This window comes from Chiloscyllium plagiosum, chromosome 24, assembly GCF_004010195.1.
Source record: "Chiloscyllium plagiosum isolate BGI_BamShark_2017 chromosome 24, ASM401019v2, whole genome shotgun sequence".
In the NCBI taxonomy this organism is placed as follows: Eukaryota; Metazoa; Chordata; class Chondrichthyes; order Orectolobiformes; family Hemiscylliidae; genus Chiloscyllium; species Chiloscyllium plagiosum.
Window position 1 is genome coordinate 21,458,498 of NC_057733.1, and position 17,491 is coordinate 21,475,988.

At 39.1% G+C, this 17,491-nt stretch overlaps 1 protein-coding gene across 3 annotated transcripts in view; it reads right to left on the bottom strand.

Annotated features, from left to right (window-relative positions):
- The window catches only part of LOC122562058 (myosin-10), a 159,471-nt gene that overhangs the window by 134,446 nt on the left and 7,534 nt on the right, over nt 1-17,491 (bottom strand). For all 3 annotated transcript variants that reach the window (XM_043714526.1, XM_043714525.1, XM_043714524.1), the window contains exons 2-3: nt 12,401-12,773; nt 1,770-1,926 (exon numbers count right to left, since the gene is read on the bottom strand). In XM_043714526.1, the coding sequence (XP_043570461.1) occupies nt 1,770-1,926; nt 12,401-12,745 (502 nt within the window). In that variant the 5' untranslated portion in view covers nt 12,746-12,773. The remainder of the gene's footprint in view (nt 1-1,769; nt 1,927-12,400; nt 12,774-17,491) is intronic.

A 17,491-nucleotide genomic window follows, 5' to 3' on the forward strand; every position in this document is an offset into this window, starting at 1 on the left:
AAAAAAAAAAAAGGGCATGTAAATCCTGGGCCTCCTGCACCAAACTCAAAGCCTCGTGCCAACTCGAAGGAGAACACCTCACCTTCCACCTTGGGACCTTTCAACCACACAGCATCAACATCAACTTCACTAGTTTCCAAACCTCCCCACCCCTCATCCCAGATCCAACTAACTCAGCACCACCCTCTTGACCTGATCTACCTGTCCAAATTCCTTCCCATCTATCCAGTCCACCCTACCCTATCACAATTACCTCCTAACTGCATCCACTTATCGCCTGCTCACCAATTCCCCCCTCTCCATTCTATTTATCTCAGCCCCATTCCTCCTCCACATTTCTGATGGCACACAATGATTTGCTAGAATGATATCAGGATTGAGGGGATTTTTAAAAAAAAATTCAGAAATGGAGCTTATTCTCCTTGGAGCAGAAAAGATTAGTGGTGACTTTGAGGTGTTCACAATTACAAGCAATTTTGACACAACAAGGGAGGACATTATTTCCACTAGTATGTCAATAACTAGGGGGTCACAACTTAAGATTTTCAGCAAGACAGCTAGGAGCAAGGGGAAGAGAAATCTCTTTACTCTGTTGTTAGGATTTGGAACACTGTCTGGAAGAGTGATGGTGGCAGAATCCATCAGCAGTTTCAAAGCAGAGCTGGACATATTCGAAAAAGGTGATCCAGAATTTAGAAGACTGGAGAATGGGTCTAGCTCAACAGCTCTTTTGGGAGCCAGTACAGACATGGGTCAAATAGCTTTACAGTGCAGAAAGAGGCTATGATTAAAGGCTTTGAAGAAAGGGCAGTAAAAGGTACATGAGACAAGCTGTAACATTCAAGCTGACTTTAATTCCTCCCCAGATCCTCTTGTCGTCTCAAGAAGCCAAATAATTAGTGTGATGTGAATGGCCTTGCCAGCCACACCCAAATTCCATGAATAATAAAATAACCCCTCCATTGTTTAACTAAAAAAAAGGTCTATTAACTAAATTCAGCTTCTTTGCAGCTGTCTTTAACTGCAATTCCAAAATAATTACATGGAATGGAATGGCCTAATGATCTTTCCAGTTCATACAGCTCTTTAAGTGTTGCACTTACACAAAAATTAAAGTAGAAATAAAGTTTCTATGCAAGATATACATTAGCAAGTTTCTTAAACTGATCATTTTGAAAACAAACATCCAACAAGTTAAAAAAAAAAGTTCAATGACCAATACATTTATTCTTGGAGGCATCAGCTAATGGCCTGTTTTGTCACAATTCAAAATGTCTAAGTGAACTACTGGAATATCTGGCAATGCACCACTCCCTTAGTATCACTAGCCCTCAGCATGAGTGGAGCTCTTAAAGTGGGATTTCATCCCACAATCTATGGGCACAAGTAACTTAAGGCCACTTATCCCAAACTTTCTTTTTAAAATAAAAACTGCACAGAATGCTTTTCTCCTCCCCTACTCAGTTTTAAATAAAGCAAAATGTGGCATAATCCAACAAGAGAAAAAAAAACAAAAACAAACTGGTTTGATTCATAGATCATTTCAGATCCTCTGTGTCCTCCCCCAATTTCAACTTTTGAAAAGTATGCATACACCAGATTAAAACAGGCTTTAAATATCTGAAAGCACAACTAAAAATGCCAAAACCTTTGTTACTAAGTAGCAAAATAAATTCAAGGTTCACAATGAGGGAAAATTCCTCATGCTCAAAAGAGAAATTGAAAATTGCAGTTAATTTTTCTTTCACTTGAACAGTTTAGCACCTTACCTTGCAACATGCTTCTGTAGGCACTTTCAGAGATGGCATAGATGTGGGGTGGCATCTCATGTCGCTTTTTCCCCCTGTACATTTCAATAATTTGTTCAGCATAAATGGGTAGATTCTTGTATGGATTTATGACCACACAGAAGAGTCCAGAATAGGTCTAAAACAAGAGAAACAATAGACACTTAAGAGCTTGGAGAAATGGCATTTTTAATAGTAGAACACTGACTTGAGGTCCAACAGACAGGATCCCAAACAATTCTTAAACTAAAGCTTGCCTTTAAAAGTTTATTTAAAAAGGTTCTTTAAAATTAAAATGTCATTTCCTCCCCCACCTCTTCCCAGTCAAAGCTATGGCTGAAGACAAAAAAGGGAGTAACCTTGGAAACTTCAAATCAGCATTATTCAAAAGTTTTGATATACTGCACTAAATACTCCTTAAGTTTGAGAAGCTAGAAACATGTCTATGCTGATTAATGTTGCCAAACCAGGTAGTAATACCAGAATTTAACTGCAGGCACTTCCTTCTCTGTTGACCATCTGGCATATGCTTAAATTTGGGAATTGGGAAACCGGGATGGAATATGGGCTTGATCTATTTGCATCACACTTCCTTGCATCAACTTAAACCTGTCTAGTATAGTCTCCTCTGCCATTCCAAGAGTCAACCATGTTAGAGAATTATTTACTACTTTCTCCAAATTGTGATCCTTCAAAAAAAGAAAATTTAGTAAATGGCATGGAAGCTTTTTAAAAAAAAAGCAGGTCTAGCAGCACATCTGATCCAAATATTTCCCAAATACCTTAAGTTCTTCTCTGCCATGGAGAAGCATCAGGCTAAACAACCTGCAAACTTCATCGCCAAAGTCAACTTGTGCAAAGCCACTACTGGAGCATTTAAAATATAGTGTAAACATCTTCCTCATTTCAATGAAGAGAACACTTTTGATTTTTAATTCAAATGGACCTTTTTATATTTGCATGTCATTATGGAGGAGATATGGAATACACACAGGCAAAGAGGAACTTTCATAATGTCATTACACAGCATTCACTCCACTGTCTCCACAGCATTCAATATTTGGTCACATGCTGCCTTTCTCTTGAACAGTTGAAAGAAAAGTGTAAAATTCTTCTAGAACTTGGTGGGAAAAGTCAATGTGCCTCAACCATGCTTAAATGAATTTACATTTAAACTCTTCAAGCAGTACACTATCTGCAGCTTAAGCTGCAGGGTGAGGTGACCAGTCATTTAGAAGCATGAGAATATTGGCAGTCAGACAGGAAAATAAACACCAAAATACTGCTGCTATGTAGGAGTTCCTTGCAAAAAAATTATGCTACATGCTCAATTGTCATAATGCAGCCAGATCCTGGCTTGCAGCCAATCTGGATCTTCAGATTAAACACTTGTCTCCAGAGACTTAAATTCAGTTCTATTGAGATTAATTATCCAAATTAAGCTAAACAATGATAATGCTGTTTATAAAAGGAATTACATAACTACTTTACAATCAAATCCATTAACAGTACAAAAGCAGGTTAACGTAAGCAGTATAGCATAAACATTCAACTTTTTCATTATACTTCACAGTGTAGGTAATCCAACTCCTGACCAGACTAATTCAGCCCTCTAAAATACTGATTTTTCTTCATAGTTGACCCAAAAGAAGATCATAGCTGGATGAAAATCATTTCAGTAATGGCTCACCCACCATTGTTGGCATAGGCCTAGTTTGGGAAAATGGGATAAGTGTAGACAGTAGTATACCTTTGGCGATACAGACTTGGAATCCATAGAATCCCTATGGTGTGGAAACAGGTCCTTCGGCCCAACAAGTCCACACCGACCTACAGTACCCCACCAAACCCATTCCCCTACCCTATTATCTGATATTTACCCCTAACTAATGCATCTAACCTACACATCCCTGAACTCTACGGGCAATTTATCATGTCTAATTCACCTAACCTGCACATCTTTAGACTGTGGGAGGAAACCTGAACACCTGGAGGAAACCCACGCAGACACTGGGAGAATGTCTGTGGGGTTTGCACACAGTCACCAGAGCCTGGAATCGAATTCAGGTTTCTGGTGCTGTGAGACAGCAGTGCTATCACTGAGCCACCATGCCACCCTACTTGATGGGCCTCTATCTATGAGATGGTCATGCAGAACATAGCAAGTTTGAATTCTAAACTTCAAGTCACAAATTTTAAAATTATATTTCTCTTTTTACTGGTCACCATTCATCCAGTATTAAATCTCAGTTTGGAAAACCAAGTCCCTTGTATCAGGTATAAACTGATTTCTCACCCCAAGACCGGTGAACCAGTATCCAAACAAGCACAGCAGCATCAAATCGGATTTATAGTTTAGAATCAAATAAAAAAAAGGAGGCATCTGTAGTAATTCACTACCATGGTGGGAGTTCAATCCTTTCAAACACAGGCCAGAAAAAAGTTGATTACTCTAGAGACTAAAAATCTTAAAGTTATCTGGAAGCTAAAAATGCAGAGACTTTGGCTTCTAAACACAAACAGAAATGCTGCTGCCAAAAAATAAACTCAATTACTGTCTTGTAACCTGTGCTAAGAGATAGGAGGAGTGCAATGGAGGAAGTGTGTTATAGTTTAATTTTCCAAAAAATTGTTTCAGTAGATAGTGTTCAATTTGATTTTGGTTAAAGAGCTCAGGCAGAGTCACAATCCCAATCTTTTTTTAAAAAGAGGATACAATAACTGTCGATGATCAGCTCAAGTTGCACTTTTATTGGTAGGAACTAATTTAGCCCATTAATTCAGTTAAAATGGAAAGTTAGTCAGCCTCCTTTTCCAGAGAAGCTGGCTTTCTTGAACTAGATAGGCAGTGTTAATTCATCCATCATACAAGCAGCACCACAACAGGGTAAAGCCTGAAAAGTTCTTTTTTGTCATTGAAAATCATTTTCAATCAAAAAAACAGCACAGCTTGCTTTGTACCCATCTTACATAGACTACACAAACGCTGGCACGCACTCTATAGTGTAGAATTTGTTTTTAAAAAATGCTTACTTCTAACTACTAGACCCCTGTTTTTTTTTTTTTTAAGATTAGAGGGTCAAAGGGCCTGTTTTCACACAACAAGTCCACACCGACCAGCCAAAGCGCAACCACCCAGACCCATTCCCCTACATTTACCCCTTCACTTAACACTACGGGCAATTTACCATGGCCAATTCACCTAATCCGCACATTTTTGGACCGTGGGAGGAAACTGAAGCACCCGGAGGAAACTGACAGACATGGGGAGAATGGCCAAACTCCACACAGTCAGTCGCCTGAGGCAGGAATTGAACTCAGGTCTCTGGCGCTGAGGCGCAACAGTACTAACTACTGCCACCCATTCACAGGACAGACCTCACTGGCTAGGCTAGCATATATTGTCCATTCTTAACATCTCAAATGATGAGTTACAGGCTAAATTTGTTCTACTGACATGTAAGAAATTGAATGTCGCAGGTGGTGTCATCTTGCATGCAGGATATGACCATCTAATCAGTCTGTAAATGTTGCAGTTTAATCTAATCACTTTAGATTGTTTTTGGGTGGCATGTGACTATGGGAGAGTGGTAGAGTGTTGTCTTGCACACATGACTGACCAACGTAAAACCCTGTATAAGGAGAGAACGGTTCTCTTGTTCAGAGAGCCTCACTTGACATGCTCCACAAGCGAAGTGTTAAGTGATCCTCCAAAAGCTTGCACTTGCTGAAATAAATAGTGGCTGTTCACAGAAGTTGGCGTATTACAGTTGCACCAAGCGTGTAAGAATCTCATGAAGGGAACCTAATAGTTTGAGGTAGTGCAGTCTGGGTGGGGTGGGGGGTGGAAAGAGAAAATAAACAAAAGCCTGATGACAGTGAAGGAACAGCGATAGTTCCCAGCCAGCCAGGATGACTGTGTGGCAAGGAGTGCAAGTTACCAGCAGTGCTGTCAAAAGGAGCCTGGCTGTGTACGTTGTAGATGGTAAGCACCACAATGCTGAAGACAATAAAATGTTGAAGATGGCAGACAGAATGCCAAAAAAGCAGACTGCATTGTGCTTGATGAGTATTGGTGAGGCTGAGTGTATACATCACAATCCTGACTTGTGCCTTGTTAGCAAAGACATTGGGGGAAGTTAGAGTTATTTACTAGAGAATTCCTAGACTCTGGCCTGTTTGTGGCCAATGTTAAAAATGCTGGAAGTCATGGCACACAATTGACATCCAGAGGCCTGCATAGCTCTAAAAAGGTGGGGGAATAAAGCTGCTCGCAACCACAATATTTGTGGCATTCCAGTTTAGTTTCTAAACAATGGTAACTCAATACCAATAATGGGGTTCAATGATAGTTTCACAAAACTTCAAATAAAAGGGGAGGTGTTCAGATTGTAATCTTGGAGATAGCCATTATCTGGCACTTGTGGCACAAAATGTTACTTGTCACTTATTAACCCAAGTGTGAAAGTCAAGCCTTGCTGCATTTGGAGCGACTGCTTTAGTAACAGAGGTGCACAAGTGGTGCTGAACATTGTAAGGCTAGAAGTGAAGATGTTTGTTCAATGCAGAGATCATTGTACACAGTACTGGACACTACTTGAAAGATGATAACACTGGAAGCAGTTCTGAGGTTTACTAGACTAACACCTGTAATGAACAGATCTTGAGGAACAGCTTGACAGACTGGGCAGTATCCTCTGGAATTTAAAGGTGATGTAATTGAAACATACAAGATCCTTAAACAGAATGCCTGGGTTCAAGTCCCACATGAACAAGAGGTAAGAGGTAACGTCTTTGAACAGGTCTGTTAGAAACTCATCTACATCTTGAGTAAAAAGAGTATCCTGGAGATGAGATTATTGATCTTCAATAACCATCACCATCTTCCTTTAAAGTAGGGACAACTTCATTCAGCAGAAGAATTCCTCTAACCACTCCAGACCCCAGTTATGCTAGGGCACCTTGATGCCACATTCAACCAAATGTTGCCTCAAGGTCAAGGGTAGTTACTCACTTCAACTCATTTACCCACCATTTGAACTAAGCTTGCAATGAGGTCAGAAGCCAAGAGATCCAGGAGTGAAGCAGAGTGTTGCTTGATTAATTAGATAATTCTACAAATTTTGGCACAAATTGCCAAGAGAGAGTTAAGGATTCTGCAGGACCAATGCTGGTGCCAGTTGGCAAACCCAAATGCCTTTTAGCTTTTTTCTAACAATGCTACAACCAAGTAGCTTGCTCAGCCATTTCAGATGGCATTTAAAAAGTCAACCCCACTGATGTGGATTTGGAGTCATGAAGGATGGTAGTGAAACTAGGTTAGTGACTTAGTTGGAAAAAAAGTGAGGACTGCAGATGCTGGAGATCAGAGTCGAGTGTGGTGCTGGAAAAGCACAGATGGTCAGGCAGCATCCCAGGAGCAGGAGAGTCAATGTTTTGGACATAAGCCCTTTATCAGGAATGAGGGTAGGGCCAGAGGACTGAGAGGAATCTCTCATGCCCCAGCCCACAAGCTTCATTCCTGATGAAGGGCTATGCCCAAAACATTGACTCCTGCTCCTGGGATGCTGCCTGACCTCCTGTGCTTTTCCAACACCACACTCTTGACTAATGAGTTAGATGGGGTTAGTTTAAAAAAAAAATTGACCAGTTCATGGACACCGCATTGCTGAAGATAGCTTTTTATTTCAAAGCTTTAGCTGAATTCAAATACCATCATTTAGTATGGAGGATTTTATCCTTGTATGGAGAGCATTAACCTGAGCCTCTAGATTTTGTTCAGTGATATTACCATACCTTATCCCTTGAAGATCCCTTGGTGATTTGCTGTACTCCCATTAATGTTACTTTGGAGAAAGCTCAAGAATTTTCACCCAAAGTAAATGAACAAAGACAGTTAGAAGCTAGGGGATAAGAGAGAGTGATGGGAACTTGCAGGTAGGCTTGCTCATTCACCTGTTACCCTCGTTCCAGGGAGCAAGTTTTCAGAAGCTTGGCAAGTTGCTACAGAGCACTTTGTGGATGGATCAACCTCCAACATTGGTGCACCAATAGGGGAGGGAGTGAATTTTTTAAAAATAAGTTAGTGGATGGGGCATCAGTCAGGTTACTGGCCTATGGGAGTGAACCACCCATAGCCTATATATAAACAAAACCAAAAAAAACTGATGCTGGAAAGCTGAACTGAAACAAAAAGCATTGGAGAAACTTGGCATGTCTGGCAGCATCTGGAGAGAAAGAGTCATATCAAACTTGACACCAACTTAACTACTACTCTTTCCACAGATGCTGCCAGACTCCAGTTTCTCCAGCAATTTTACACCCACTGCCTGACTGAAAATGACAAGACCACTATTAGACTTTTGATACTACTCAAAAATGCTAACTGTTGAAAGTGCAGAAAGCTACTTCAAGTCAGGTTTCATCCTAATCTACACTGCAAGTCAACTGCACCGAATTTTAAAGTTGTCAACTTCCAACTGGTGCATTATGTAAAGTGACCAAAAGTAGTCTTCCCCTACACCTAAACAAGTTTTTAAAACAAAATTTCAAAATATTTTTTGTTCTGCAAGGCAGCAAATCTGCAACAAATAACTATTCCTGAACCATTTCCACAGACAAGGCTGTTCAGAATGGAGAGAAAACTAACTAGCTCGGAGGACATCTCCAATTGGCATTCTGATCAAGTATCACATTTATCTAAAACTTTGATTAGAGTATTATTTAAAGCTTTGCATAAAAAGCCTCAACTCAACAGGTCCTCACTATGCAACCATAAGTCTCTTCCCATATAATTTCACCATGGCCTTTTATTCCTTTCTTACCAAGGAGATTCATTTATTCATTGAAGAAAACAATATCACTGACCTCAAATCTGTGGTAGCAAGACCCACATTCTCTGCATTTTCACAAGTAAGCCTTGGATTTAAATCAGCAACTCAATTACCTGAACAAAAGCAATCTGCATTACTTAAAGACACCCATTTGTCAGTCTATGTGCTTCAAACCTTATTAAAACTATCAATTTAAAATGAAATAGTGACATTAGCTCCCTTAACCAAACTGATCTTTTCAAAGGGTAATTTGTATTTATTCTGTAAGTTTACTACATTTATTCTTGGTTGTAATGCATTCCAGCTAACAAAAGTGAAATATAGTACCATTATTAATTCATCAGTAGAAGCCAGAGAGATCAGGTACAATTACTGAACTGCACACCAGTTTCCACTGGAGTCCGATTCAACAAACAAGCTCAGAGTCTCAGGCTCAAATAGCCCGAAACTTGGCACCTTGCATCACAGTCAGCAAATCAAGCTGCAGTTCCATACCATTAGGACAAAACAAGATAGATCCACTTACAGCAAGCTCTGTTTAATCATTACCAGGCAGTTGCTAAAAAAATTCACAAGATACCGTGGAAACTGGTTATTTATTTTAAAGAAAATTACCACTAAAAAAAAAAAATGTGTTCCTGAACCTAAGCTTCCACTGCAGTTCATACACTCAAAACAAGGACCAAGGCCAAGGCCATTATTATGTTTTGAACAAGGACACTGATCACCTTACAACTCTAGTTTGCCACATAGAAATACAGGGACACACCAGATCATTACTGCTGATCTCAGAAGCTTCCTCCAGTACAGGATTGTGAAATGTCTGGCTTCATATTTGGTGCCTACTGATGGCAAGAATACAATTTGGCATCATCACCTCTCTCCAAAAATCAAACAGCTCGCATGTAAATGTGGTCTAAGTAAACATTTATAATTCAGGCAAGGGTCAAGATTGTCTGTTTATGCAATAGAGAATTGCACAAGGAGAATTCTGAACTTGATGAGCCAAGTTCATCATTCATTTTCCCTGCATAATCTACCCATAAACTGATCACTGAAGTAACTTTTCAGTGGTACAGAATTGGTCCACTTATAAATAAAAGCAGTTCACTCATTTAGTCTAACAATTATTCCTCATTCATTTCAGGGCTGATTTTAAGCCAAAAAACTATGGACTCCCCATGGCATAACTGGGTTTAAAAAAAAAAGGTAAAAACAATGACTGCAGATGCTGGAAACCAGAGTTTAGATTAGAATGGTGCTGGAAGAGCACAGCAGTTCAGGCAGCATCCAAGGAGCAGCAAAATCGACGTTTCGGGCAAAAGCCCTTCATCAGGAATACAAGTCAATTACTCCTAAATTGAGAACCTTACACAGCATGAAGGAAAACAGAAACAAGGATATTGTGATAAAGAGGTTCATGTGCATTAATCAGTTGTAGTCCTTACATTAAGTGACAACTGGTGTTGAATGATTAAGCAAGTGTTTTCAACTAATTCAGCTGTTGTGTGCCACCAGTTTAAATATGGCAAGAGGCCAACCTTACTATGCAACAATCTTTCATTCAGTGGTGACCCAGGAATTTTATTTCACGGCTGAGCAACAAAATGTCCTGCAACTCCCAAGTGCCAAAGACAGTAAGCCAAGTCACTAATTTGCTGTTATTGGTATATGATATGCTTCAGAAAGCAATATAAAAGCATAAGCGGGGAGAGGTAAAAGGCAGTCAGGATTTACTTAATTGTCTTTGATCCATTACCATTAATCTGTCCAACAGAAAACATAACTGAACAGCAACAGGAGAGAGAAATTTGAAGAAATTTAAACCTTAAATAATACTTCAAAACAAAAAAGCTAAGCAGTTATTCTAACTTAACCAAGAGCAATATCTATAACCATAACTTTCAAGCCAACTTGCTGTTAAGTTTTCAAAAGTCAGTCACAGCTTCAGAGGAAGAACAAACAGAAGTAACAAACCAAATCAGAATGTTGTTTCTAACATGGATTTTGTAAAACAACCCACTTTAGAATCAGCAAAGTTAGACGATAACCATCACTGCTAAAGATATTCCTAAGCACTTGAAGAACAGAGCATTGTTAAAATAAATCAAAATTCACAAAAATCAACTTGCTTTTGGCAGAGCAGAAAAGCAAGCCATTTCAGAAGCCTAAATATTAAAGTACCAATGACATTTAGAACTGTCAGTTCTCTAAATGGAGATATGAAACAATATTAGCCTGAAGTATACACTCAAATGCACCAATTTCAAAAAAAAAGGCACAAAACAGAATTTAGCAATGTAAATTGCACACAGTTCAATCAGGTTTCTGTGATCGATGTAGTAGCGTGACAGAGAAACAGGCTCCACTCTCATGCTCCAGGAGTGAGACTACCACCTTTCAGGGCTTCCACAAATTGCTCTTATTTGCAGATCCAAGAATGAAACTTGATATTTTGGGCATGGGACATGAAAATAAGTTAAACATTTTAAAGAAGTTACTAAAGTGTGACAGATCCTTAATTTAAGGATAAAGTACTGCTTTTAGAAGAAAGGACATTAAGAGTTTTTCCCAGTAATTTTTTTAAAAATGGATATTCACAGGTGATAGATTGACAATTATTAAAAACTTTCCTTCCTTTTGGCAAAGCGGTTTTAGCTGTTTTAAAGATTAAACTAAGCTACTACAAATTAAGGAATTTGTTGGTAACATTTTGAAATGTTTACTGATAGCAGATTTCATGTTTGAAATATGACATGAGCCAGGGAATCGAAAATAAATCCAAAACAGAGCAAGTGACCAAACAAGCAAAAAAAAAATGGAACTATACTCTATATAGTTTTAGAAACGTGGTTGGTACCCTCAATTCATCACGTAGCTAGTGTCCTTTGGGCTTTATGCTCAAAAGAGCAATACTACTAAATATAGCGAACAGTTTGTAACTTCAGATAGTATGTGATATCATCAAGTCAAATTTTCTCCATGCTAAGCCCAGTAAAATATCAATATTAGAGACCAGCATAAATTTTCCTTCTTCCATCTTAGCCCTTTTTGCTCCAATGAAAAATGAAAATATTGTATCACTTGTCAGAGTGTATGGGCAGTTCATCCAATGGTAACTGGGTCAAGATCAGAGTTCAGGTGAAACTCTACCCTAATGGACAATCTTTATGCCATCACTTGGGTAAGGCCAAAACCCCAGAACACAAGTGGCATGCTATTCCATAAAAGGTGAAGCATCTAATATTGGAGCAATGTTTTAGAGCTAGTAATTCAGAGATAAATCTCATTTATTGGTAACGATCAAATGCACAACAGAGGACAAGCATACAAGTGATGTAAGTGATGCAGTAACAAAATTCACAGTTTAAAATAAAAACAAGTGATTATAGAACTTGCAGCTTCAAGATTAAATAGAGTTAATGCTGGGAATGCAAAATTCAGCTCATCAAGTAGTGGCCAGCATGTAAGGCAAAATGATGCCCCCAGTAACTAAGTATATTCATATATTCTAATCAATGAAGACCCTTAATTTTCATGAGCACATTCAAACTTGATGCATCAATTACCAAGCGTGCAGGCATGATGTGTCTTAAATATACATCTCTCAATAGGAGAGACAGTATTCTAAATTATTGCACTTTGAAAAGGGAAAGTGATCTTAAATGTCTCAACAATATAAACATCATCCTACTATAATTTCCCTCAAAGAAGGATCACTGATGCTAGTCTAAAATAATTTTTTCCACTAGGCTGAACACATGAAGATTGTAAACTTACATAGATCAATCCAGAGTAGTATCGATCCTTCAAATTGTGCAAGACTGAAGCTTCATTCAAGCATGTTAACTCAGCCATGTCTTCCACCTTAGAGAACTTTGGTGGATTCATCTTCTGAATATCATCCTTGTTGACGAGAGCCTTCTTGCCATTCTCCATCAGTTCCACCACGACCTCATCACCTCGCTCCTCTCTGATGCTAGCTGCCTCAAACCCATGGCGATCTGATGGCACCCAAACCAGCTTCTTCGCTGTCCAGTCAGCTTGAGTTGCAGGGTTGTAAACCAGTGCCCTATCCACAAACAGATACCTCTCTGGATCTTCTTGGGTACTCCGCTGAGCCATCAGAATTTCAGAAAGTGGCCAACTTTACCTGCAGTAAACAGATGGCACAAATTAAACCGTCATGAATTCTACAGACTTTTTTTTTAAAAAAAAGATAATAGCCCAGAAGCCTGGGGAGAGGGAACATAAAATTAAGACAATCACAACTGCTTTGTACATGAAGCAGAACTTAAGGACATTGCAAATTATTAAAACTGTATTCAGATTTCCATTAACAAGTCTCACACTAACAGGTACAGGCAGCAGGCCGTGGAGGGGGTAGTTAGGGCCGACTGCCTGCCCCTCTTCCGCGGTTATGTTAGAGCCTGGGTGTCCTTGGAGAAGGAGCACGCGGTGTCCACCAACACCCTGGAGTTGTTCAGGGAGAGGTGGGTGCTGCAGGGAGTGGAGTGCATCATTTCTCCCTCCAATTCTATTTTGATTTAGTCCCTACCCTCTCCTTCACTGTTTTGATCACACAGCACTGTCCCTTGATGTGAAGGGCAGTGCTTGTCACTGGCCACCCGGGTGTTTTCCTATCTTCCTGGTGGTGGAAATTGAATAAAGATTCGTGCACTTTGTCTTTCACTGTGTCTCACACCTGCGCACACACACCATGGGTTCTGGGGATAAAATAAGCACTACTGCACTTAGGTGGTAGTGTGGGGAAAGAAAAAAGAAATGGAGGCAAGCCTGAAGGGCAGTAAAAAATAAAAAACAAGTCTCACACTCAGCACAAATATAGTGCATGGACGCACAGCTGGAAAGAAAGAGTTATCCAAACTGGAAAAACGAAAAAACGTCAAGATCTTGAGGCAAATAACGTCACCATTTAACCCGGGTGGTGGGAGTCGGAGTCGGAGTGGAATAACTACTGTAATCCAACAGAAGGGGTGGAACTATTAGAGATAAAGTGATATGTGCTGAATTCAAAAGGATTTGAAATGTGAAGTTCGGTACAAATGTTGCTAAACTGTTAAGTCTGCACTTCTGCATCAAGATAGTACAGTACAGGCCCTTCATCCCTTGATGTTGTGTCAGCCTTTTATCCTACAAAAGGAAACTTCACTGTACTATTATCTATGTGCCTATCCAAGAGTTGCTTAAGTTATCCCAAATGTCTGACTCTAAACATGGAATGCACTCTGTAGTAGAGAAGAACCTACTTTCATTACTATGCCTCATCTTGCACACCTGTCAAGTCACCCCTCATCTTTCTTTAAAATGAAGGAGAAAAGCCCTAGCTTCCTCAGCCTTTCACAAGACCTGCTGCCAGGACTGGAGGACATCCTGGTAAATCTGTTCTGCACCCTCTAAAGCTTCCACAGCTTTCTTGAGGCAACCAGAACTGAACACAAATCTCCAAGTGTGGTCTAACAAAGGGCTCTATAAAGCTGTAGCATAGCCAAGGCTCTTAAACTCACTCAATCGCCCTGCTAGATGAAAGACAACACACCATATGCCTTCTTAACAACACTTCATTCACTCAGTTGCCACCCAAGCTAAGGACATGGACCCCAAGATTCCTCTGTTCATCAACACTGCCAAGAATCCTGCGTATTGCATTAAAAAAAATCTTCCAAAGTGAATCACTTCATAATTTTCCAGATTAAACTCCATCTGCCATTTCTCAGCCCAGTTCTGCACTCTGTCAATGTTCCATTGCAACTAGAACAGCCCTCCATAATATCCACAATTCGACCAGGATTAGAAGAAAAAAAAAGTGACAGTGCTGAGTTCAAGTATCATCATGACTGGTCAAAGATTCAAATCCAAAGAATGCAGCCCTGAACTAAAATATTGCAGCTACAGTTGAATGATTGTATTTTTGATAAAGAACCTTCTTCCAGCATGAACCATCATATTCAGAACAAGAGAAGCCAGTAATGGGTCATCACTGGCAAATACTTAAATGATTAATACCTTTCAAAAAAAAGCCATAGGACAGTACTTTTAATGTTAGAGGATTGTGGATGAATTCAGATAACTTTGTACTAATTCAACAAATTGATACTCAATACAAATTGGGAGTACTGCGTAACTTCAGATTAGTGACAGCATTAGCTGCTTTGCTATCACAGTCTGCAAAAAAAAAGAAGAAACACCAAACAAACATTTTGCTGCTGAAATCTATTTAGAAAATGCATAGATATTTGATCTGTTAGATGATACCAGCAATATTTTGCACATATGGGAACTATAAGAAATCAAACCAGAGACAAATCTGCATTGCATGATGTTTTTAAACTCAAATTCCAATATAAAGTGGCACTTTATTTCACAAAGCATCACCCATTACTAGCCACTCAATCTGATGGAAATGGCAGTGGAGATAAGTACCACCATTAAGCAAGTGGCCAACTGTGGTGTCAGCAGACTGCTCTTAAGCAATCTTAGCTATGAATTTCCCACCATATTACCTGTACAACTGCTGTTGAAGCAAAGACAGTCATTTGAAATAGATTTATTGAAACAAGTACCTCAGATGCATGACTGCTTCATTTCAATAACTGATTAAAAGCCAACAAAAAAAAAAAACGAACATTAGTCCAAAACCCGAATACATGGGTATGGAGAATTTGAATCTTAGACAAGACATTTAGATTAATGCTTGCTGACTTTTCACAATTCAAGTCTATTTGAAAACCATTACCTTTCATGACACTTTCAATTGCTGCAATCAAAAAACTTAAATGATTTTCATTACCTTCACCACCTTAACACCAAATGCATTCAGAAAGTTATGACATTGCCCACCTGTCAGGATGCCACATTAATTTTACATCAATTGATCCATTAGAGGATAAACCATAAAGCCAAGTTGCATTCTTAAAATCAGAGTGACAGATTCTCTAAAGAGAATCTCAAAACTAAAACATTACTTCCTGGCATCAGTATACACTCAAGACAAAACCATTAAGCCAAAATATTCTCAGCCATTTATTCCAAGCTGAAAAACCCGGCCTTCCAAATAGAGTGACCATCTAAGATAAGTGTAATTTCAACCTGGGGAGGCAGTGCCACTGGACTAGTAAGCCAGAAACCCCGACTAAAAATGTTCTGGACTCCAAAGATGTGCACGTTAGGTAGATTGGCTAAATTACCTAGAGAGAGTGTCCAGGCTAGGTGAACGACCCGTGGGAAATTCAGGGTCACAGGGACATGGTTGGGGGTGAGCACTTGGGTCAGATGCTCTTTAGGAAGGTTGGTGTGGACTCAATGGGCTGAATGACCCAATTCCACACTGCAGGGCTATGATTCATGGATTCAAAAAACCCAACCATAATGGATTATGAAATTTGAATTCAAAATTAAAATCTGGAATTAAACACATTCCAATTGCAACCATGAAACCCTTATTGATGGTCAGGAAAAACTAATACGGTTCACTGTTTCCTTACAAAAGAAAACGGTCATGCTTGACCCATAGCAAGGTGGTCGACTCTTTACCCTCTAGCAATTAGGGATGAACAGCCAACGCTGGCCTATTCAGTAACACCTACATCCTGTGAAATTAAAGGTCAAGATGTCTTAATGTCCTTTAGGATTCAACATCTGATGCTTACCTACCATCTAAATTGGTTCAGAGACCATTTAAGGACAATCAAGGATGGGCAAGTGTATCTTCACTAGTAACACCCACATCACAAGAGAATAAAACAAAAACTGAGTCACAGATTTTGATGACAGGACTATTGGGTTCCACAAACCATTGATGCAGACAAGGTGCATTGGGTGTTTTGTGCACTAAGTTATTAATATGTAAACCAACTCATTGTGCTAAGTCTGATCCAGCATCTTATTTCATATTGTGATAAATAGCAAGTCATAATAACTCGTGGCCAAGTTGAGCTGACTTTCTCCTGCCAAGGAGGAGGAAACCAAGGTTAAAAACTTCATTACTCCATAAATCAACCTTTATTTTATTCACTTTGCTACAGACTAACAATAGTTCAAATTACCACCATAAGGCAGACTGAAAAACAATTCTTGATGACATGCCTCTGATCAGTTATCTGTAGTTTCAGCATCACATCTTAACACTTATAATAAAAAGGAGAGAATGTTTTTCAATTACCATATTAACAGAACAATCCACCTCAACTTAGAATTTATTCAATATTAATTTTGTTTTACAAATTGCAAGTCATTCCTGGTATACTTCAAAAAGGGTCTACAGAATCTACAAATTCCTTGCACATATGACATTTTGAAGAATGAGTCAGTCTTGAGGGTTTGGACAACTCAAATACAAATCAATAGAATACTCATCTGTTGTTTCAGTGTCATTTTAAAAAACAACAATCCTGTCTCAAGATATTCAATTATACATCAGCTTCCCACCTCCCTCTTTCTACCCCCCCCCCCCTAACATTTATCTGTGCTCCCTTAGCCAATTATTGCTAAGACATGGATGCTACTGATTGTTTAAAAAACCCTAATTTCATAATTCCTGCCTAAGTCTGCTTTCAAGTTTTCTTGTCTGTACTTATAGATAAAATATGCCAAGCTATAAATCAACTTTCCACCTTAGAGATGCTAGAAGGGTTTAATTACAACAATTTGATAGAGGTTCCATCAGCAATATGGACATAGATATCAAAAACAAGGACTAATGACTAAAATATAAACAAATTACACATGCAAACACTGATACTTAGACAATCACCCTTTTAAGTTTGGTTCAGACAGAAGATTTTCAATCAATCAATTTGCACCATTTATAACTTGGCACCACTCACCATTCAAAGCACCTTATGAAAGCCC